Raw genomic sequence first — 25,386 nt, forward strand, 5'->3', positions numbered from 1 at the left:
AGTAAATTCTGGGAAGGTAGATATATGGGGGAAACTAACAGGAGATAAGAATTGTTTTAGTAACATTTATTTGTTCATGTTTATCTTGGCACAGTCTTCATCTCAGTTGATAAGGGCTCTTTTGCTCCTGCTGGTATGGGTGAGGGGAGAGGGGATACCTTCACAGAGGAAAATTTATACCCTGACTTCAGACAGAAAAGTTCAAAATAATCTGTAAGCCAAAGTGGCATATTTTGGGGTAGCCTATTCTAATCTTCCTTATCTTCTAGAACACACACTCTGAAACATCCACAATGCACTCAGGAACCCATCTTGTTCAGTGCTTTATCCAGAGTACCTACAACAGTGCTTGGTACCGGGGAGGAGGAAAATGTAATGTTGAATATGTGAAAGAATGGATCTATGAATTTTTGCTCTTCTACAAAAAGGTTTGCTCCAATGTCTTTTGTTAACAGATGAGTTGTAAAAAGAAGAGGCTCTCCAGAGTTTGTGCTCTGCAGTGGTGACACTGATTTTGTTCTGATTGCTGGTAAACTTCCTTGCTTGGGTGACTAAGGTCCCATTCCACCATCCTTGAACTGATGAAGACTCGCCTGCTCAATGTGAGGCCAGTTCAGTGAGGTTTTCTGAGTAGATAAAGGCATTGCCTTGGGGTCGCTGCTTGCCTTCATTGCTGACATTCTTGATGCCTCCATTCAATTTGCTTTGAATCTTGTTAATATACCAGAGAAAATTCAAGGACTCTTGAGCTATTCAAGCCCCAGGGTGAATAAATTCATCAGGCTCTTCCTCAGAGGAGGTAATTAGAGCAGGAACAACACACAGTTTTTCTGTATCTAAGATAATCTTCATACGCATATTCTAGTGGCAGACCAGCCAGTCCCACCAGTACCTCTCCACCCATAACATAACTTGATTTACTCTCCATTTGATTTTTGTCTGCCCAATTTAGAGGGAAGAAGACAAATGTTTGGTGTTTTGAAGGATCTTTTTAGCAAGCTTAGAACTAAAAGATATCATACTGATCATCTAATATAGTGTTTCCCAAACTTGTCAAAACACAAGAATCACCGAAGGTGCTGGTTAAAAAACAATTCTCAGGCCTCACCCTGCTGATTTGAATTCAATACACTGGGGTGAGGCAAGGGATCTCTGTATGTTTAACAAGTGCCACAGGTGATCCTCATGTTTAAGCAAGTTTGAAACACCAAACTGATACAACCCTTTCCATTATCAGATGAAGACACTGCAGCTTAGAAAGGCCTGGATGATCATCTGGGTTACATGGCTCAAGAATTTTCATGTTCCTTGACCTGGATTCTTACTCTTACCCCAACCTGCCTCCACTAAACTCCATCCTCCTGAAACAAAAACATTAAAACCCACCCAACAGGAGAATTGAGCACCCAAAAATGCTCCCTCAGTATTTCCAATGAAAATGTTGGCTGACTTTTTTCAATATTCTCTTATTGTGAAACACTCCCCCCCCCCCCAAAAAAAAAACACACACAAAAAAAAACAAAAAAACAAAACTCTACACTCATAATGTGTGTGTGGTCCAAATTAGTATCTTGAAAAAAGCAAATGGCATCTCAGGACATTCTCTGGACTGGTCTTAGGGCTCTGTGGAGTTAGCCATCAGTGTCTTAAATCCTAACCTAGATCCTCATCAGGTATCACTTGGCTTAGCTGGTGAGTAAAGAATCCAGTGAGGTAGGTGTTTAGAGCAGTTTTTTCATCATCAGGAACTAAAAACAATTACCAATCTGCTTTCACTAATGTAGTCCATCTGTGCATGAGCAATTTGTGTGGTTTTTCCTAAGGACATCATATTCTCCATATTCTAAATGCTTAAAACTCACCATAAAAAGGACAGAAATACTTAGCCAGCCCCAATTTTTATAAAACAGAGCTGAAAGCAGGTGATTCAGTTGACTTTAGATGACTCAGCCTGCCTTAATGGCCAAAGTTGGTGAGTCATCTGTCTACTGTCTGAGGAAATTCATTTCAGGAACCCTGTTTTCAAAGACCCCCAAAAGCATACTAAACTCAATAATTAGTAATTTATTGGTTACATTTGAGTTTTCCAACCCTTTTTCTTCAACCTCCATTTTTATCCCTCCTCAAAGAAATACAAGATGAACTTAGAGCTATCAAGCAGTAGTTCCCATAAGGAACATTCCACATCTACAGTGAACTTTTATTTACTTTTGGTTTGATTTCCCTGGTAATCTGGACTTTCAGGGGAAATCCAAAGATTGAAGTTATTTTGCTTGGGGACAGATCCTTAGATTTGCTAAACCTCATGATGAAAGAAAAGTGAGTAGCAATAAATGCTTAGTTTGAATTTACTGGGAGAGTGCTCAATGTAAATCTTAGAATTTAAACTATTTTTGGCATGAAAAATTTTTATACTATTTGGGATAAGGAAGTTATGTTTTCTATCTGGATTATCTTCAATGTTATTGATATATTTGAAAGTCTTCCATGCCCTGAACCTTATCTTAATTGGCTATTACAGAATTGCTCATCTCTTGTCATTATAATAATAATAGTTGCTATTGTTTATTGAGCATTTACTTTTTACCTAGCATTAGGCTAAGTTGAAAATATTGAGGTACTAATTTGCTCACAGTGGTCTAAAAAGACAGTTATTTTAAGAAGTTTTAAAATAATTATTTGTATAAGTGAGGGATTTAGAAGAAGAACCCAGAAAATATCACTGATGATTTTTCTGTGATAGACTTGTGGGTATCAAGGCACACATTTCAGTGAAATACTTTCTTGAAATCAGACCAAGATGGAAAAGACTGAAGTTACTCAAATTATAGGGCAACACTGACAAACCATCATCCCTAAGATTGCGTCTCGCTGTGCAGGGGTTGAGGCCGATAGAGTATTGGCTCAAATTCTTTGTGGAGCTGATGAGCATATGTGTGGGGCCAAATGACATGAAAAATGTTCTCCTAAAATATCTTCTATTTGTTCCTCAGCACCCATCAGTGCTAATCTGGGCAAAGACTGAACTCCTTGCCAACACAGCCCATTTTCAGAGAACCATGACGTCTAGCTTTGACTAACATCCACTCATGAACAATAGTACTGGAAGCTTTGTTCTTCTGTGACAAACAAATCACAGAAAACCATTCTAAAAGATAGTTTAAAGATTTTATAACACTTTCTTTTTACAGAGAGGAAAGCTGATATCTGAAGAGCTGATTGGACCAAGATCACAATGCATATTTGTGGCCAAACATAACATGACCTGAGGTCTCCCATTCTTTCCTCTGTATCAAACCTTTTTTATTTTTAAGTGCTATCCTTGGATCTCAAGACCATATTGGAGTCTCTCTTTGCATTGAGTATTTTTTTTTTAAACAAAAACAACAACAAAAAGAACAAGTGCTACTTAAGTCTCTCGTTAAAATGGCAGAACGGAAATTTTATCATATGGTTATTTTTTAGAAAATCCTCCTTAAAATATTACCTATTTTCACCTCATTCTTATATCCAGAAGCTCATTTTCTGTTTTTCTTTGTTCTGATCACTGAAATATTATTTTGTTGCATATACCCTTTGATCTAGAACTTAATCATAGATATACACTCCCCAAAATACACTGGGATCTACATTGTGGTAATGATTAGAAACATTAAAAAACAAAATATATTCATTAGTTAATTGGTTAAAAAATTACTTTAGAGACATACATAGACTATGTTGCTATTTTTAAAAAAAATGTAAAGTTAAGTGTTTATATATATACATTTTGTTTCAACATAGAATATTCTGGAAGGATATCTAAGAGCAGTATTGTTTTGACTATTCACACTATTACTTGATAATAATTTCATAAGTAATAACAAAGAGCAAGTAGGGAGAAGGCCATTGTGTGTTTCTAAATCTGGGCCTGTTGGCCAAAATCAATAGATCTGACCTACTTGTGAAAAGGAGTTAGTCCTCCCAGGCAGGGCTGCTGGAACTGAACCATGGCAGAGACAGATGGTAAAACACTGGACTTTTACCAATTGTTTTGGTTTTCCCCTTTGGCCACACACATTAGGAGCCATTTAAAAGGGAAACACTATAATTACACCTACATGATAAATGAAAACAGCAGCAAAACGATAGGATTAGACTCTTAATCCTCATTACCGCCTCCTTAGAAGATGGGTGTGACAGCCACTCATTCAGGAATACACCTGAGGCCACACCTTGTTTGTCATATTACATCTTGTTTGTCAGATACCTTGTGCTTGGTGTTACCGCAGAAAGAAAAATAACCAGAGACATTCCACCCAACAAGCTATCCAGGTTAGCTGAGCCTTTGCATAAGGCCTGGAAACTACCAAGGTCTCTTTCTCCTCGCTACTTTGGCAGCTTGAATTTTGGTGATGACTGATGAATGATTCTTTAGAAGGTGTCACCAAACTGGCATTTCCTGTTTTTTCTCTATAGATCTCTAATTTCGTGGCAAATAAAGCTTAAGGTAAGAACATCACAAGGGTTTATTCCATTCTATTTATATCATATTATTAATCTTAAAATAAAGAGGGTTTTCACGCTTCTCTTTTTAGGAAGATGGCAATCCATGGAAATGTAATCTTTTAAAACATTTCTTAAAAGCAATTTCAGGTCTATAAAACAAGAATCTTAAATATGTCTTTAATTTTTGATCTAATAATTTTACACCTAGCATTCTATTTTAACCACATAATCCAAAAGGCAGGCAAGATTTAGATACAAGGATGTTCTTCAAATTATTATTATCATAGTGGAATCATGCTTACTTTAAATAGTAAGCGTTAAATCAGCAACATTACATTCAGGTGATGGGTAGTACAGTGTCATTGAGAACATTGATAATAAGATTCATATAAACTATGCACATATAATCTCATCTAATTTTATTATTTATAATCTTAACTGTCACTCTTTCTGAGATTCTGGGATGATTTTATGCTTTTCTATACTTTCTGAGTTTCCTACAATGACCATTTCTTTCATTACCAGAAAAACATAAATGTAAAATGTCACTGATCTTCATGTGTTTGCTTAGTAGCTACCACTCTCCCATTGAGAATTGGTGATTGGCTTCAATCAGCCCTCACCTAAAGGGCAGCTCACACACCATGATGTCAGCATCGCTACCATCATTCTAACCATGCCACCAGAATTGGGATTGAATCTGGTAAGCTTCTGTGGTAAGCAATGCTAGAAACCCAGAACTTTAACTTTTCTCCAGTTCCAATCATGATTCCTAGTGGCAGGCAAACGTGTATCTTCAATCCAACTTAGTTTCTGAAAGGCGGATGCCAAGCCCAACAGTAAGAAAGAAGCTCATTTCTCCCCTGACATTATAAGCTAAGTATTAAAACTTCCTGAGAAGTTAGAAAAATAGCACATTTCATATTACTATATCCCAAATATAGTTCAACTGTGAAAACCTAAGACATGGACATCCAGAATTTACCCTGCAAAACACACACACTCACACAGAGTTTCAGAGTAATAGGTTGACCTGAACTTGTCACCAACAATTAGATAAATTTGTTCATCTTCTAGTTTATTTGAAAGGTCACAATCTAGTTTTACTTGGAGCTCACACTAGTTCACCAATTAAGCCTGTGTGAAGGGAGCGCCAAAAAGACTCAGCAATTCTTAAGGAAGTTTATCGTAAGCAATCTCTTCAAATGGTAAATATGCTTATAACAATTCCATTTTCAGTATAACAAAAACCGCTTTGAGTTCCTCAAGGCTGGATGCTAAACAGCAATCAGTACTTATTTTGTCAAGACCAGCGATATGTGTAACGGGATTTCTCAAATGGGCCAAGGCTGAGATTGGGACATACTCTACTGAACCTGCATTTTAGGTGACAAGGACCACTCCACTTCTCACTCTGTGCATCCACTGGTTTACGTGGAAGCTGGAAGCTTCCTGGGAGAACTCAGTGTCCATAACTCAAGCTGACACATGCGTGCATTTGCGGTTGGAGGCAGAACCAATAGCACAGGGAGATGAAGAGCACAGAAGTGTGCTGGAACCGGTCCCTGCCAGCTAAAGAGAACCCATTGTGCCTCTCCTCCCAACTCCCTGTTTAGCCAATGCACATTCGTAGCTTGAAACTAACCATGGTGTGAGCATGTACACCATGGAAAACAGCAAATGTTTTAAGTCAGGGCCTTCCCCATCCCCACTCCCCAAGCCAGATCTTAAACATTTACTAGGCACACCACTGTAAGAGCCCTTGAAAGAGAACACATCTAGGGAATGAGTTGTTTGGAGTCACAAACAGTAAAAGGATGTGAGGCTGTGACTAGAATGAGTTTTGCCCGACCAGTCCTGGGGGCCACTGTGGGTCCTAAGGGTCCCTCTATGGGCCCCTCTTATGTTGGGCTGGAAAAACAGGGCATGACCACCAGCTTGTATCTTTGAATACATGTTACATCCCATGAGACCTTAAAAATCTAATATTTCCAACCTCACAATAGCACTATCAGTACTCTTGCTGAAGAGCTGTGGTATGAGATGGAAATGCATATCATAATACCTATGTCCTAACATGTTTCCTGCTAGGTCCTGTCCCCCAGAAAAACCAAGCAGGAAATTAATCGCCTAGGATCAATCACAGAGCAAGTTAAGTGAGGAATGATCTAAAAATCAGTTCTCTGACTTATCCTGTGGTTGAAGCAATCAAGTTCCTATACCACTCTTGCTTTTCCATCACATTGGCTACTGTGATGTTCAATTAGAGTGAATATGGAATATCCTGTGTGTTTAACTCTCTCATGGCTATTTCTCAGCAACAGTAAAGACTGTTTTGTAAGAGGCAGGCAGCTCTGATCAATAACATTGGTGCCTTTTGCAGCAACAAAACCAAAGAAGAACCCCAACACAGGAGCTGCCCCCTGCCATCTGGAAGGGTGTTAGGGAGAGGGACAGGAGCCATCACTCTGCATTTCATAGATGAGACATTAGCAAATGCAGGGTGATTAGCAGGGCCAGCATTCCTCTGGGTTAACCCTGTGAAGTAATGCAAGGACACAATTACCAAGGCGGGATATAAAAGGAAAATTGCAAAGTGTAATGGGAGCACACAAGGAAGTAGCATTTCTTGCTGGGAGAAATTGGAAAATTTCCCAGGGGGAAACTGATATTTGAACTGAGACTTAAAGGCTAAGTAGGCTTTCAATGATAGATATGGAGGAAGGGGGGGGGGGTGTTTAGCAAAATGTATTGTAGTCATGAAAACAGTACAGGCAGAAGTACTGTTTTGTTTATATTGCTTATTCCTTGTGTATTGTATATGATGTTTTGACATCTTAAAAACCTTTCTGGCTGAAGAGAGACCACTGGTCCTGGAACCAACCAGTTCTTAGAGGTAGCAAAGGGCGCAGCAGTGAGCATGCTTTTGATACGCAAACTAACCAACCCAACGCCCTTCCTCCTCTACCTTGCTCCCCAGGAGGCAATAGTCTCTGCCTTATTCATCTCAGGTGCAGGTGCCAGGCAATTAGGAATCACCCCAAAGGCTTAGTGCCCTCTGAAGTTATCCACCTGGCCTATCCTAAACTGTTTACCCTGCCCTGCCTTGCTTTTCCCAAAGAAACCCCATTGAAGTCTCCAGTCTTGGCTTTCCCTTAGCTCCTGTCGTCTGAACCAAAACCTGGCATTCCTCACACCTAACTAGGCATCTCATAAAAGAACACAGAACAACTGCAAAGGAAGAAAGTTCTGGGTATGTTCAGGAGACTCAGACTTGAGATGTGCATGCTTAGGAGAGGAGGCTGAGGGGCAGTTGACCAGCTCATGGAGGACCTGGACTGCGATCATGAGGAATAGACCACACAGCCTTCTGAACAGGGCAGGAGCAGGTGCAGTTTGTGGTGCTGGATAAAGCTGGAGGTGGGGAACCAAAAGAAGTTGTTCAAGTCAGTCAAATGAGCTGGCACCAAGACACTGAGAGGGAGAAGGAGAAATCAAGGACTAGAGGACGGTGATATTAATAGAGAAAGTGAACCACATAGTCAGGTTCAAGGACAGAGGTGAGGGGTTTGATTCCGGAGTTTTAAGAATAACACCTGTGGTATAGGCTTTAGTATCAAGGAAGGGATTCATCAGGCCTCTAGTTGAACTATAAGAGTTCTTTGCATCTTAAAGAAATTAGCCCTTGCCTATTATTTCCTCATTTATATTGTGAGTATATATTCACGTGTGTCATATTTAGACTTGATAGCTATGTAAAAGTATTAAATGTTATGTAACCTAGGTTTTGCATCTTATTTAGGAAGTTATTCCAATCCCAAGAATAAAGAACAATGTATTCTTTTCTTCTTTTAATTTTATGGATTAAAAAAATATAACATTTAGAACTTTGATCCATCTGGAAGTTATTTTGTAATAAATAAGTTAGGGTTTACTGTTTAAAAAACAAGGAACTCTTGAAACTGAAAAGCATCCAAGACCCAAACGGATGGATTTCTAGGTGTGATATAGCAGGCAGTTGGGCTTAAATTAGTTGGAAAAGATCTTACAAAAAATCAACATTCACAGATGCCAACAGCCATTCTCTGGAGTCTCATTTCCTAAAGTGTTTCTGTGGCACTCCGGTTCCACAGGGTGACTACAGGTATTCAGCCAAAAAGTTTTCCACATTAAAGTGAGTTTGAAAAACTTGGGATAATTATTTTTAACTATAGGACAATTGAGATTCTTTAATATCATTAAGAGTCTCTAATAAGAGCACTTTTGGCCAATGGTCCATAAGGTATCTCGGGAACCAATGTTTATATCTGGAGCATGGTTCCTAGACTTGGTGAAGTCAGAAACACCTAGAGAGATTTTTATAACACATTGTGGAATCTTATTCCTGATTAATTGATCCCAAAATCAGTGAGGATGATATGCAGGAATTTTTTAAGCTCTCATTGGCTGGTGTTTTGAAATCATACTCCAGAGCAACCTCTATCAAACAAGTTTCCACTAGAGAATTAGCCCTGCAAATAATTATTTGAACGGCTATTTTCTCAGTTCTCCCAAGAATGAAACATAGCTAGACTAGCACTGTAATTCATGCATAAGAGGGAAGTTAATTCATTGCATACGTTGGATTTCTAAGGGCATTATGGCTTATTTCTCTCCCAAAATCCAGGTTGAGAAAAGCTAGTCTATAATATCATACAATAGCTGCAATAGAAGTGCATATGATGCTTGCAAAAAAAAAAGTCCCCTTATACCTTACCACCTCTTCATCTCATATCCCTTACAAACAGAACAATAAATGTTAAACTTGGTAACAAGGATGTGTAATGGGATCAAAATTAAATTAAGCGTCATTGAACAGGCAAACTCATCTGCGGGTTTCTTAAATTAATAGAGTTCTTGGAAACTTGGTCTGATGAATTTTTTTTTGTTCTTTCTACATATAATATTGTTTGAATGAGCTGTTATAAAAACCTTAATAACACGAAGTCGTTTGTAATTAGATCTGATTTTTTTCTTATCCTAACCTCATGCTCTTGTGTACAATTCTTTCTTCCCACCAGTGTCTCAAAAGAAAGTATAATATACTTCAGAGTCCATAAATTTCAATGCATTGTGCAAAACTAGGTGCATTCAATTTTAAAATTAAGAATTATTTTAATAATTTGAATAAGCTGATGTGTAATCATAAGGCCAAATATTATGCTTATTATTATAATTATTTCTCTTTCCAAATCAATTGGTTTGTAAGCTCAGAGAGTGCACTTCATTATATACTAATTGGATTCACAGAGCTGTGATCTCCTTGTAACCCTAATCCCTATTACAAACTCAAAAATCATCATTAAATTTGATTTACACATTCCTTTTGAGTAGCATTACCTACATTTCCCTAACGGCAAAGCTTTCCTATTAAAATCTCTTTCTGAACTAAGAATTCTAGTCATTTAGAATAACCAAGATGAGCACATCTTACATTTTAGTTAGTTGGTATAAATGTTAACATTTTATTCCTAGCTAACAAAGGTAACTTTCTACCAAAACCTAAATCATTAAAAACCACAATTCCCAAGGCAGATTCCGAAAAGCACTACTCCTGTGAAATGCTATGTGAAGACGGGGGTCTTAGGGTCAGATACATTTAGGAAATGCTGAAATTCAAAATATATCTTAGTAGCATAGCTCCTTTAGAACTCCTGCAGTTTTTTCTAGGTTTCTAGTCAAAATGTTTCAAACTCATTAGATGAGAAATTATTTTTGAGTATCTTATTTTAGGGACATCCTGCAGAACATAATTTAAAAATTGCTGAGCTAGAGTAGTATTTATGGAACATCTACTATATATATATATGTTAGTCTCACAATAAATTCATTTAACGTGATAGTAAGTCTCTTCCTAGCTGGTGCCAACATACTGTGGGAAGAAACCATTCATGAATCAGGTCCAGATATTTCCTCATCAGACAACTAGTCATAGGAACTTCTTGAGAGACCAGAAGTGTGAATTGAGAGAGAAACAGCAGCAACAGGTATAGGTGCCATGGGAGTCTGAGCCAGCTGTTCATGCACCTTAGTTTAGTCTTCAACATTTGCTAAACTTCAATTATAAGACAGTTCTTTCTCTTTTTTGTGATCAAAATTTCTCTATAAACACCCAATTTTATGGGTCAGTGGATGAAGTAGTTAGACTTACCTCAGGATGGGCTACTTAGGTTTCATGTTCATGTGGTGATCTCTCTCAGTATTTCATCTGTAGTCAGTCCCAGCAGAAAGCCAAGAATTATTTCATAAATGGGGAATGATGATTTTCAGGGGGGCATGGCTTTGCTTTAAAATCCTAGGGATCTGCATCCTGATTCTCCTGTTAAGGTATCTCAAAGCTCTGTACAGCATCACTAGCTACCAGGTCTGCTGGGTCACAAGGCTCAAACAGCAGTAGTCTCAAAGTTCACAATAGTCTGGACCAGCTGCAGAGCTTCTTTCATTCGAGGCCCATTTAAAACTGGCAAATTTACACATCATTGCCTGATAATGGACCAGAGCAGCACACGCAAATGTGTGTATGTTGTCTTTAAAATCCAAAGAAAGCCAAATGTACCTTCCTAGTGATGAGAGTGTAAGGTATAGCCAATTGTCATCAATTTCTTAGGGGATATAACATTTACCAGGTCACTGAACCAGAGAAATTTCCCCAAGATGGCATGCCTTGAAGTTTATGCAATGTTTCTCCCACCTCCAGCATGCAAATATTTTACCAAGGCATCTAAAGTACTTGTTACATCCTACTCACCTGGCTCAGTCAGCATGAGTTGTGTAGAGTGGTAAGATAAGCTTGGTCTCTGCGGACTAGATTATTGCTAAAAACTAGAATGTTGACATATCCCTGAATGAAGATAATGAAGATATGGCTGTTCTAATAGATAAAAGCAAACTGCTTCTGATGTTTTTGATTATTCAGAACAGAGGAGAAAATGGATCCTCACCTGTAACATCTGCAGTTGTAATTGCAATAATCCACTGTCATTATTTTAGATTCATCTGTATTCTGCAAGGACCAAACTGATGAGTTAACATTGATGTGAAATAAATCAATAGCCCTACAGCTTTCAAGAGTCGATGGTGGCACTGATCTTTGCAATCACTACAGAGATATAGTATTACTTATTGTTTACTATTTGGGGGAAGCAGTTCTAAGGACTTCTATTCGGCCTTTCCTATCATTAAAGCCTTTATTCCAAAGGCATGGATGTCAATATGGGGATGTTGCCAGTAGCTGATTAAATCTATTTCAATCATGCATTCACAAATTAGTACAGTATGGTTTTGCAGATCTATTATACCAACTATAATATGAAATTTAGGTGGGAAATGGTTAAAATTCCATTTTCAACCTAAATTCCAAAGCCACTACTCTAACTGATAGAGACCTTTTGGGTCCTCAGGGATTTGTATCAGCTCAGACCAAGTGAGAAGTAACTCCTGAAAATTTTGGGATTTTATTTTACCTGCTGTGGATTAACACTAGCAAATGGCCACATATTCCTCTTTGAAAGACTGGGTAACAGATTTACAGTACATAATTATGCTAGTGTTGTAGGATCCTTCATCAAGCTGACTAGATATCCCTCCATTCACAAGACCCTCTGAGCTGGCCCAGGTTGGAAATTAGGGATGAGACCAGGATTGTTATGACTCTGTTACCAAACAAAATGGCTGCCTAACTATTTCAGTGGTAGGGACCTCATAATCAATTAGATGCTACCAATGACATCAGTAGATATAACAATTCTGATTATTGCCCTGGTCCTACCACTCATTATAGTAACTACATTTACTTTGTCTCAGAAATGCTTCTCCTTGACTACCACTTCAGGATCCTATCATCCTCACTACAATTAAAGGTACCTTTTCCATGATAACATTTCCCACCACCATCTCTGAACTGCAGAGAACAGCTACTGCAGAGCTTTCCAAGGATGCTTAACCCTTTTCTCATTGCCTTGTCTAATGTCATGTCCAATGGCTCTCTGAGAGGATATAGTGAAAGAATGACACATGATATAGCCACTCCAATTAATATTCCTATCTTCCTAAGCATTTATATTCTTTCCTCTACGTTATACATATAAAAAAATCCTAGCAACTTATTTAATGTAGACCGCCATCGATTCTAGTTTCTATCAACTAATAAATTGTTAAGCTACCTCAAGTGGCTTGAGTTAACACAATGAATCCAGAATTTCTGTTAAGTATCTCATGAGAAAATGTTGGCTTACTCCTAACTGGTCTAGTACATTTGCAATCCATTCCACACATATTCTCCAAGTTTCTCCCAATATAGATCAGACACATAGGACAGTGCAGGTAGGGGGTGGGTCTTAAGAAAAAACAGTAATGCTCTGGCTTGTGAGGCCCAGTTGGTTGGAGTGTTGTCCCGTAAACCAAAAGGTCACCAGTTCAATTCCTGATCAGGGCAAACACCAAGGATGCAGGTTTGAATCCAAGTCAATCCCTGGTCGGGGTGCATTATAGGAGGCAATCAATCTATGGTTCTCTCTCACATAGATGTTTCTCTCTCTCTCCCTCTCTATGTAAAATCAATAACATATTATCGGTGAGAATTTTTTTGAAAAGAAAAGAAAAAACAGTAATTGCTTTAAGGCAATGTCATAAAAGAGTCTCCAAGCAAGGGGAAATCAGCATCTTCAATAAGAAAGGAAGATTTACCCATACTCACCTAAATTTGCCTATTCCAATTCTCAGGGTCTCAATCAACGCTCTAATATCACAAAATATATCTACCTTTACACTCTAATTCAGCAGCCTGCAGAACAAACTTTTTAGTTTTAAGTCTATATTAACATAATAATTATAAGAAATAATGTATTCTTTTAGCACAGTCATGATTATGATTTTCAACTATGTCTTAACCCAAGAATTTAAAACTTTAAGCTTGTAAATTCAGAATTTACCATAGTCTCTTTATTATTATTCCTACCAGAACAATCAATTGTAGTAGCCACTTGGTTTCCCAAAGACTTCCCCTCAATAAATATTCTATGCCAGGCAAAAATAAATGAAAAAAGATATTTTGCCACTGTATGTCCTGAACTACCACTATCAGTTATCAATCCCTTTAAACGGAAGTAGGCCAGATTCCCATCTTTGAGAGTTTGTTTTGAGAACTGCTTCTGGTATAAAATGCTTTATCAGTCAGGGTTGAGTGAGAAAAACAGAAACCACTCTAGAAGGGATTATTAAGTGCCTACAAAACCTAATTATAGAACTAGGTTCTCATAAAACCACTGGAAGGGCTGGAAGAGAGAAAGTCAAGGAAGTTCATAATTTGTTTACAAGTTCACGGCCAATTTGTGGAAATTAGGACATTACTTCTGCAGTCCAGGCCTAGAACTCAAAAACCTACTAGTGACCGAAAAGATTATCAGATATTCTCTTTGCTTGCCTTTATTTCTCATCTTCCTTGCAGTTATGTGAGGCCATGGAAATGTGTGATGCTATGCGCGCCATTTCTGGGTTATGAAGGAGAAATCCCACATGCAGTTCTCTGGTCTCTTAATTTTTGTGCCATGGTTTTCTAGAGAATACAAGTTTTAATTTGTGCAGTTAGCAAGACAGTGGGAGCTCCATCAGCCTAGATCCGTGGTCGGCAAACTGCGGCTCATGAGCCACATGCGGCTCTTTGGCCCCTTGAGTGTGGCTCTTCCTAAGCCTTAGGAGTACCCTAACTAAGTTAATAACAATGAAACTACCTATATAGTTTAAATTTAAAAAATTTGGCTCTCAAAAGAAATGTCAATCGTTGTACTGTTGATATTTGGCTCTGTTGACTAATGAGTTTGCTGACCACTGGCCTAGATCCTTAAATAACTATGGGAAGCAGAATATTCAATTAACCTGTGGTGGACATCAAGTATTTAAAAGAAAAAAATCTCTGTTCTGTTAAGCCACTTAGATTTCAGGGTCAATTTGTTGCTGAAGAATAACCTAGGTATGCTAACTAATATGGACACTATGGTCACAGCTACCTATAGCACTGAAGTGATAGCTTGCAGGGGATCTGAAGGTTGCTGCAAAATTCCACATCAGCCCAAACTAATGTATTTGCCTGATGTTGCAAAAAGAAGAAGATACATCTCTGTTTCCCTTTGTCTTCCAAATCACATGAGTGCCTCTCTTTGGCAGATCTAAACGGGGACTCAATTTGCAGGGGATTCTGAGAAATATAGTTTTAAGGCTTTTAGTCCTTGCATATATGGAGATAACAAAGAAGGTGGCAAATCTATGCCATGTTGTGGAGAAAAAGAAACACTCATACACTCTTGGTGGGACTGTAAACTGGTGTAGCCACTGTGGATAAAAGTATGGTATGGAGATGCCTCAAAAAATTAAAAACAGAACTACCATATGACCCAGCAATCCCACTTTGGGGTATTTATCAAAAGAAATAAAAATATTACTTTTAAGAGATATATGCACTTCTGTTCCATGCAGCATTATTTACAATAGCCAAAAGGTGGAAGAAAAGTTTTTAAATTTTTATATGTTAAAGCTACCCTTCCTGTACCAGGAGGGTAGAAGGCATCTTTTATCATCAGAGAAAGGGAATTTAGGACAACCAAGGCTGTATAAACAAGCCTTGTTCCTCTTTACCACTTTACTACTCTAACCCAAATGCCTTTGTATTGTCAATTCTTCATAACTCTATTGTTTCTCTGTCTAAAAGGGGTAAAGCTTCCTGTTTTGGTCAGTTCTTTGAGTCTCATGTCTTTATGCGGGCTTCCATATGTACACATTTGCATACCTAAATAAAATTGTTTTAAATCTTGTTAACCTCTCTTTTATTAGGGGGAGGAGTCTCAGCCAAGAAGGGTAGAAGGAAAATTATTTTTCCTCCCTATAATAGGTCTGAGAAATATCAGCAAATGTCCCAAGGTTGTTATTAAGATGAGCATTTTTCCCCTCACTTTCCATGCCAACCTTTTAGAGGTAAAGTCTGCAAGAAAAAACTTCAGCTGAATCAAACATAGCATTAGCAAAGAAATGAGAATGGACATTTTTGCTCATGTTTAGAGCAGCTTCTATTTGTGAAAGGCTATTGAATGTTTTACCACTGGAATCATTACTGGCATTTTTTAAAAATGACGACTGGGGCACAAAGTACTAAAATCATCTACTCCAAGCACTTCAGACAGGATGCACAGTAACAATCAGCATTAGGCTGATGTATTAATAAACATTGTAATGACACAAAATAAGGGGAAAGAATAGTATGTTTGCCTAAAGTAAGATTCAAGGAGTTGATGACTAATGTTAAAATTTTAAGGAATAATATAAGTAGCCATTTGGTAAACGAAGTAAGTACATTTATTGAGGTTGATTCTCTTGAATAAAAATACACATTTTAATATTGTTTCCAATAATTCTTTTGCTCAAAAAATATGTCTATTAAATCTCAAATCTTCTGAAATTCTCTGGGTTACTGAGCTATAGGACACCGCCTTCAAGAGTTCTTATCATTGATTTCAGGAAGCACATGAAATACAGTAATTACCTCATGCTGTATGACTCCTCTCTCTCTCTCTCTCTCTCTCTCTCTCTCTCTCTCTCTCTCTCTCTCTCTTCCTCTCTCTCTCTCTCTCTCTCTCTCTCTCTCTCTCTCTCTCTCTCAATATTTCAGTGTGAATAGAAAAAGTTTTTTTTGAGCTGCAAGTTGCCACCTAATGTTTCAGGATTTACTACCTCTCAAAAATCTTTAATCTTTAATCTATTTTCTGTAATCAAGAGATTGGTAATAATAGTCTTGCTCATCAAGATACCAGACTTGTTTTGTTTTAGGTTCAGTATTAGAAAAATATGGAAATATTTCATATGAAAGAATCCTTTAGAGAATTAATTCTTTAGAGAAAATTCTTCCCTTTCTCTTATTAGAAAAACATTATTTGAGTAGAAAATAATCATTATTCCACCAAAAGTAATTTCTTACATTTAGCTTGCTCTATGTTGAGCTTACACTATTTTAGTTTCATAGTCAGATGTGTGTTTTTTTTCCTGGTAGTCTTTCATCTGATCAGGGGGAGCCTAAGACACTTGACCTGTGTTGGGGACCTGTCCTGGGGGAGGGATTGCGAGATTTACATGACTCAGAGCTGAAGGTGAGCCAAGAAATAGCACCCAGAGTGAAACCAAAATGAGAAATTGGGTAATCAAAGTAGTAGTCCAAAAGGCACGATAAGAGAATCCAATTTGGAGTAGAATGGAGTAATTTGAGGCTGACCAATGATTCCTTCAATAACTACAAACACTGGCTATGATATAGAATCACCTGTCTAAAGACATCAGACAGCTGTTAAGTCAAAGAGGACTAGAATGCTAAATTTTTCAAGAGGAGAGAACTCAGCTCTCAGGCAATCACATCACTTTTTCCCTTGGGGCATATGCAGATTTTAAAAGATTGGAAATCTGATATTTTCTCAGACTGCTGTGGGAAAGAAAAACCAGCAGGGATTGTAATGGTCTGGTGGGGCTTTAGAGATGTAATTAAAGGCTTGAGAGACCTCAGCTACACAACCTCTTAATGTATGTGCCAATTTCCTGAAGCTGTGAGGGCAGGTAAGCAGAAAACCTCTGAAACACAAAGTCTCATTTTTTTCATAGACAAATGTTACTAGGGAAACAAAGAGTAGACTTTAGGACTTGCAAGCTATGTCAAAAACCTCTGAAAAATAGAGAGAAGTTTTCCCTTGTTTTATAATGCTGAAGAGACAAAGATTAGATCCTGCCAGTGAGGGGGAGACCAACGAACATACCAGGCATTTAGTTGAAAACCCTGAAGGACAAAACTGTAGTCACAGAAAGGAATCAGAGGTAGCCTTAACCTTACCCGAAGTAAAAGTCAGCCTCAACTCAGGTCACTCTGATTGGTTTAAGATGGTCAGTCCCAATTTCATCTGCCTAGTAAAGGAAACGATAAACCCACTATGAAGGGGGGAAAAGTCATTTGGAGTTACATGATTTTGTACACATTGACCAGCATTCAATAAAAAATTTATAGACATGCTGTGAGTCACTTCAGTGAAAACCTCAAGAAAAAGACATTCAATAGAAATAGAACCACAGGTGACAGGGATATTGGAGTTAGCAGATAAGGACTTTAAAGTAACTGATAAGTACATTTAAGAGCAGATAAAATAAACTTTTAAATGGAGAAATTTTTAGAGAAGTATGATCAGTAGGAAGGAATCAAATGGACATTTTAGAATTTAAAAATATACTATCTTCTAGTTTGGGTTTAATAGAGATGAGACACAGAAGACAGGATTAATGGACTGGAAGAATTGTTAATAGAAAATATCCAAACTGAAGCCCAGAGTAAATAGTAATGGAAAACATAGATAAAAGTGCAAGAGAGATATGGGACATAGTGAAAGGTAGAACACATATAATATGAACCCCAGAAGGACAAGGAGAATGAGACAGAAGTAATATTTGAAGATATAATGGCCATGGGTTTTACAAATTTGAAGAATGGTATCAACACACAAATTCATGAAACTCTGCCACAAAGAAATAACCACAAGCAACATAAATAAAAAGGAAACCACACTTAGGCACATCATGATAAAACTGCTGAAAGCCAAATGCAAGGCAAGGAAGAGAGTCGAGATACATACCCAAAGACCAGAAACCAGAGAACGGCTCTGTAAATAGAAAAAAAAGAGGATGGATTACCTGGATGATCCACTGGGTGGTACACTTGGCAGTGTATTTCTGAGTTGGAGGTGAGATCCCTTAGGAATACAGAAACAGTATAACCTTGAGTTTCATTCTTAGTTCACTTGTGTTAAGAAGCCTAAAAAAATGATAAAATCCCAAGCGGTTTTTTTACTAATTAATTTTAGTCCCAACCAGCTTTTTCTCTATATACGATAGCCAATAAATTAATTTATATAATTTGTTATTTGAGAAACACTGTAAGTTTCAGGAAGGGTTTGCTTGTTGCTGGGTATCCTGAATCTGTAAGGACTGCTATCCCTGACTTTCTCAGCCAGGAGCCCAGCCTTGGAAAAACTGAGTTAAAGAAGGGGAGATCCAGAGAGTATATCAATATTACCTAGGGGTACTTTTTATCCTCACTTTTTACAAGAGTTAATCAGAAATCCAGATAAGGGATGGTAAGAAGAGCACCCATAATTGCACCTTGAGTGACTTCCCGTGTATATCTGTGCTCCCGATTAAGAATCACTTCTCTATGTTGGTGCAAATGAATTATGCAGAAATCCAAGTAAAATGTAGATTCCAATTCAATAGCTCTGGGGTGGGACCTTGTATTCTGCATGTCTAACAAACTCCTGAGTGATGCTGGAAACTGCTGGTCCACAGATTCTTTTGAGAAGCAAAGGTTTAGGCGCACCCCAAATCACCTAAAATATTGGCCACTCTGGCTATTCACTGTGCGCTGCTTTACAACAGAGGGTCTTAAATTATCCTAAGAAGAGAGAGGTGTGCCAAGTGGTAGCACTTTTGAAATGTTTACCAAAGTGTATTTTGAGCTCTAAGGACTGTAGTTGCAGAAGATGCTAATGAATGTTCCCTCAAAGAAACAGTTCCATGGCCAAATAAATTTAAGAAGTATTTATTTACATTCCCCTCCCCTGGGAAATTCACAGCTCACATTTGCATTTTAACGATTCTGAACCACCTGCAGTAGGGAAACGTGTTTAACCTGGTATTTCATTTATTTCACTATTAACATTCCGAGGAACTGGTGTTCCATGGAGCAAGTTTTGGGAAATGCAGCCCCGCAGAGCAGTAGTTTTCAAACTTTGGTGTGTATTGAATTAGCGGGAGCGCTAATAGAGAACACCGATGACAGAACCTGTGGAAGTAGGATAAGCCCTAGCCCTCTGTATTTTCACCGTTTCCCAAGTGATTATGATTCCCATCAACGCTTGAGAATCACTGCTATTAGGTAATCTCAGATGAGTTTCTGGAACCATCTGGGGAGGCAAGGTTGTCTGTCAGCTCAGCTTCCCTCTTGCAGAAACCTTTGTTGTCCTTGAGAGGACCAGCATCAGCTACTCACTGCCTTCATTTAAGGGAGAACATTCAAGCCAAATAAAGCACCCCAAAATTCCTCTGTATATTCTACATACTGCAGGGATTCCTCCATGCCTTTTCACTGTAACTTCCCAGTCAACAGTGTCTATCCCTTAGCCCTGCTCTTTCTAGAATCGATTCATTGACTCATTGAACAAATCTTCATCAATCAGGATTTTGAAAGTATTCAGGGAATAAGATGGACAAGACACTCCTGTGAGACAGGGGTAGGGGACAGACAATAAACAAGTCAATGAATAAATAAGATACTTTCAGATAGTAACCAATGCTGTGAAGAACATAAACAGTGTCACGGGAAAGAGAATAACTGAGTCAGGGATTCCATTTAGATTCTTTGGTCCTGGAAGACTGCAAAAGCCCTGTGCATTCAGGGTAGTGTGGACACCATTCCAGAGTGGCCAACAGTGACTGGGATTGGCCTGGATGGTTCAGAAAATCTCACCGGATACCCCAAATATATCTAGTTATGAGGCAACCAATATCCCTTGTGGCTACTACAGTGACTTGCTCATACATGCCCTTGTGAATATTGGTGAATGGTGTTGGATGATGGATGGATGGATGGATGGATGGATGGATGGATGGGTGGGTGGAGGTTTGGATGTGTAGTTAATTCTAGTGATTTTGACGAGATCCATTTGGTGAGATCTTAACACGGAACTTGTCTAAGCTATTGGGCTAGACGGAGCATTCACTGTGATGAACATCTCTCTCCTAAACTATAAGGCAAATGGTGAGATACACTATACCCGATCCTGAAGCACCAAAGAAATAGGCTAAGTAAAAATCCACAAAGCCTCTTTATGCTACAGAGTGAATAGCCACTTAATGCTTGGTTCCAAACTTGGGAAGGGAATTGTATTTACTGGCCCTCATATCCCCAACAGATGCTGTTGCTTTTTGTTTCTGACATTTCCTTTTCTAAACTATCATATTAAACTAACTCTCTCTTAAGTAAAGAAATTTATTAGGTACTGACTCTACCAGGCACTGTACTAAAAACTACATAGATTATTTCATAATCCCAATTACAGAGAGAGACAATGGGAATCCAAGTGAAAAAATAAATTGCCCAAGATAACAAAACTAGCAAGTGGCAAAGCTCATGTCTGTCTTCAAGTATGTTAATATCCAGCTGTTTTAATGTAGTATTAGCTGTCCTATAATCCAATCCCTGCCTTGTTTTCACCCACCTTTATGCAATCTTCCTTTCTTTCCCTCCTTAATTTCATATCCATACAAAAAACTGCAAGACCTGTCATTCTCTGGAACATTTGAGATCTTGCTTCCCAGCACTTGTCATGAGTTTTGGTTCAAATAAGCTCACTAAAATTCTCCAAAAGAATTCTAGCTGTTTTATGAAGTTAATGTCCGTAAACAGGTTATAGTTAGTTCTTTGCCATTTGGATTACTTAATGTAACTTCATCATTTCATTTTCTGCTCTGATTCATTATAATTTGCTTTTTATTTTAATATACAGAGAAGAGTTATTTTGTTTTCAAGTTCTTAGGTAAGGAGTTGGTAGGGATGAAGGAAGATTTTAATGGTTGTCCCCAAGTACTGCCTACATGGCCAAGATAGGACATTATTGTCTATTTTCCCACTGAGGAAACTGGACCCACAGTTACAGCAGCTATCAACTGTAAAGCAGACAGCCAACACCAGTCCTCCTTCCACTGCACCATCGTTGAGGAGTGGCAAGTAGATGGCACTGGGTGTGCCAAACATGATGAGCTGGTATATTAGTCTCCTATGGATGTTGTGACAAATAACCAAAAATGTAGTGGCATAACCCAATACATATTTATTATCTTAAAATTCTATAGTTTCAAAATTCAAAGTGGGTTTTCCCTGGCTAACATCAAGGTGTCAGCAGGACTGCATTTTTTTCTGGAAGTTCTGGGAGAATTGTTTTCTTGCCTTTTCCAGCTCCTAGAACAGTGATGGCGAACCTACGACATGTGTGTCAGAGGTGACACATGAACTCATTTTTTTGGTTGATTTTTCTTTGTTAAATGGCATTTAAATATATAAAATAAATATCAAAAATATAAGTCTTTGTTTTACTATGGTTGCAAATATCAAAAAATTTCTATATGTGACACGGCACCAGAGTTAAGTTAGGGTTTTTCAAAATGCTAACACGCCGAGCTCAAAAGGTTCGCCATCACTGTACTAGAGGCTGCCCATACCCCTCGCCTTGTGTTCCCCCCTCCAAAGGCAACACTGATAGGTCGAGCCTTACTCACATCACGTCACTCTGACCCGGACACCCCTGCCTCTCTTCCACATTTAAGGACTCTTTTTTTTTTTAATTTTATTTTATTGCTTAAAGTATTACAAAGGGTATTACATATGTGTCCATTTTTTCCCCCTCGCCCTAGACAGTCCCCTAGCCTCCCCTATCCCCCAGTGTCTTATGTCCATTGGTTATGCTTATATGCATGCATACAAGTCCTTTGGTTGATCTCTTTCCCCCCTACCTCCTGCCCCCCAACCCTGCCCGGCCTTCCCGCTGCAGTTTGACAATCTGTTTGAGGCAGCTCTGCCTCTGTATCTATTATTGTTCAAAAGTTTATAATGGTCTCTATTATCCATGAATGAGTGAGATCATGTGGTATTTTTCCTTCATTGACTGGCTTATTTCACTTAGCATAATGCTCTCCAGTTCCATCCATGACGTTGCAAATGGTAAGAGTTCCTTCCTTTTTAGAGCAGCATAGTATTCCATCGTGTAGATGTACCACTGTTTTCTAATCCATTCATCTACTGATGGGCACTTAGGCTGTTTCCAGATCTTAGCTATGGTGAATTGTGCTGCTATGAACATAGGGGTGCATATATCCTTTCTGATTGGTGTTTCTGGTTTCTTGGGATATATTCCTAGAAGTGGGATCACAGGGTCAAATGGGAGTTCCATTTTCAGTTTTTTAAGGAAACTCCATACTGTCTTCCATAGTGGCTGCACCAGTCTGCATTCCCACCAGCAGTGCACAAGTGTTCCTTTTTCTCCACATCCTCTCCAGCACTTGTTGTTTGTTGATTTGTTGATGATAGCCAGTCTGACAGGTGTGAGATGGTACCTCATTGTTGTTTTGATTTGCATCTCTCGGATGATTAGTGACTTTGAGCATGTTTTCATATGTCTCTTGGCTTTCTGAATGTCCTCTTTTGAAAGGTATCTATTTAGGTCCTTTGCCCATTTTTTGATTGGATTGTTTATCTTCCTTTTGTTAAGTTGTATGAGTTCCCTATAAATTTTGGAGGTTAGGCCCTTATCAGATATGACATTGGCAAATATATTTTCCCACACAGTGGGTTTTCTCGTTTTGTTGATGGTTTCTTTTGCTGTGCAGAAGCTTTTTCTTTTGATGTAGTCCCATTTGTTCATTTTCTCTTTAGTTTCAAGTGCCCTAGGAGCTGTATCAGTGAAGAAATTGCTTCGGCATATGTCTGAGATTTTGTTGCCTTTGGATTCTTCTAGAATTTTTATGGTTTCCTGTCGTACATTTAAGTCCTTTATCCATTTTGAGTTTATTTTTGTGTATGGTGTAAGTTGGTTAAGGACTCTTATTATTACACTGGGCCCACCCAGAAAATCCAGGATAATTACTTTATTTTTTTTAGATTGTCTGATTAGAAACCTTAACTCTATCTGGAACCTTAATTACCTTTTGTCATGTAACCTAACATACTCACAGGTTTGGGAAATTAGGACAAAGACATTCCAATGGGGATATTATTCTGTCTATCACCACTGGTAATGACTGTGCTGAAAAGAATTCTGAGGCCATGTTTACATTCATCAGGCAAGAGAATCATGCCAATTAGCAATTTTTCCCATGGATTCAAAGAAGGGAGTACCATGTATTTTCCATCCTACTGTCGATCCAGGCTAAAAGAAGGAGAATTTCAAAGTATCTACTGAGAGGGGCGACTTGCCAGTCTATGTGCTTCAGCACTAGCTGAAAGGGCCCATACAGGGTTTGCTCCAATGATCTGCCTTCTCTTCATTAGCTGGAGCTCCTTGTCCCTTACTGGCAAGCTGAGCCCCTCCCAGGCTCCAGGGATAACCCGTCCTTCATGATCCGTCCCTAGTGGCAGGATAGCAACAGGTCAGGTGCTAGGTGCTGGGCATCAAGTAGGAGAGGACACAGCACTACAGGCTAGGTGCAGAGCGGATATGCTCACCCTCGAGATGGGGAGACAGATGCAAACACATGGCCACACACGGTGAAATATTCTCACTTCCCAGGCATCACTGGTCCTGTGCTTTCTACCCGGCGGCTCCGCTGAGACCGCCTAAAAGCTCTTCTCTCTTCTGTGACCCTCAGTATTACTCATTCTTCAAACACTGTTCCCTCACTGATCTGCCCCAGCTGGAAGAAAATCAACTTCTCATTGCTCTGTCCTTTTTTAATGTACCTGAGGCTACTGATGTTTGCATGTTCCACCAATACTTAAGCGAAGACCCACTCTGTGCAAGCACTGCACCTGACACTGGGGACATACTGGGGCTAAAAGATAAAGATATGGCCCCTTTTCATGGAAACGACAGGCTAGTGGGGAGGCAGATATGAGTCAAGGAATCACACCACTGTTAGAACTAACAGGGCACCTGCGATCATTGTGGCAGTGAAAAGGTACATGCTGTTCTAAGAGTTATGAGGCTGCCTTGGGGAAGTGACAGTTGACCTGAAATTTGAAGGCTGAGTAGAAATTAACCAGGTGAGGAAGAAAGGGAAGGGCATTCCAGGCAGAATAGCTGTGTTGGGGAGAGCACAGGCTCTTAGTGATGCTCAGAAAGGAAGCCAGTGGCTGGAGAGGAGGGAGTCAGAGGTGTGGAGCTGGAGGAGGTGGGCGAGGCAGGCCAGAGCCGGAGCCCGCCGGCAAGCTCTGGGCTCTGTTCTGCCTCCCAGTAACTAACTGTGTGCCCACACTTTGCCCTTACCCCGCTGTAAGTGCCTTCATTTAGGCTAGGGTGCCCCTCACATTATAAGCCTCCCAGTTTCCTCCACCAGCCCTTTGTGGTTAGGATTATATAAGAAATTTTGGCTATGATGTCAAGTTACAGACTGATTTGAATAGGGATCAATAACAAAAGTGGTGCACTCCTGAGAATGCGGGGAATGGCCACTCTGTCTTGAACAAAAAGGAGCTGAGACATATAATCAGCTTTCTGTTCCTCTATGATAGATCTGACCAAGGTGAATGCAGTGCCTCTCTACCAATCTGAAGTGTCCAAAAATGTGTGCATTAAACTCTAACACACTTAGATCTGAAATTTTGGAATTCCTTGGCAAACTGGGGTGGCACCACTATAAGCTGGGGGCAGGGGTGTCTGGAGATGACAGACTGGTGACATTTGTAGTCCCCATAGTGGCTTGCATTAAATAGGTACAATAATTGATAATAAATATTAAACTGAATTTTAAGACAATGAGAGCCATTGTATCATCAACAGACGCATACATTTAGGACCATTTTCTGGGAATCTTGTCAAGAAAGTGGCTCAATGTTGTGCAAAAAGCACTGGCTGGCCCTAACCGGTTTGGCTCAGTGGATAGAGTGTCAGCCTGCGGACTGAAGGGTCCCAGGTTCGATTCCGGTCAAGGGCATGTGCCTTGGTTGCGGGTACACCCCCAGTAGGGGGTGTGCAGGAGGCAGCTGATCAATGTTTCTCTCTCATCCATGTTTCTAACTCTCTATCCCTCTCCCTTCCTCTCTGTAAAAAATTAATAAAATATATATTTTTTAAAAAA

The 25,386-nt window shown here is 39.0% G+C and overlaps 2 protein-coding genes across 2 annotated transcripts in view; one reads left to right on the forward strand and one right to left on the reverse strand.

The window, feature by feature from the left end:
* The window catches only part of RTKN2 (rhotekin 2), a 484,906-nt gene that overhangs the window by 308,758 nt on the left and 150,762 nt on the right, over nucleotides 1-25,386 (forward strand). The gene's annotated exons all lie outside the window — the stretch shown is intronic.
* Nucleotides 1-25,386, reverse strand: part of ZNF365 (zinc finger protein 365) — a 73,010-nt gene that overhangs the window by 20,782 nt on the left and 26,842 nt on the right. Inside the window, exon 4 of the mRNA XM_081104884.1 lies at nucleotides 18,177-18,203. Within this exon, the coding sequence (XP_080961010.1) occupies nucleotides 18,177-18,203 (27 nt within the window). The remainder of the gene's footprint in view (nucleotides 1-18,176; nucleotides 18,204-25,386) is intronic.

Source organism: Myotis nattereri (assembly GCF_964212035.1).
Source record: "Myotis nattereri genome assembly, chromosome: 13".
NCBI classification, from domain to species: Eukaryota; Metazoa; Chordata; class Mammalia; order Chiroptera; family Vespertilionidae; genus Myotis; species Myotis nattereri.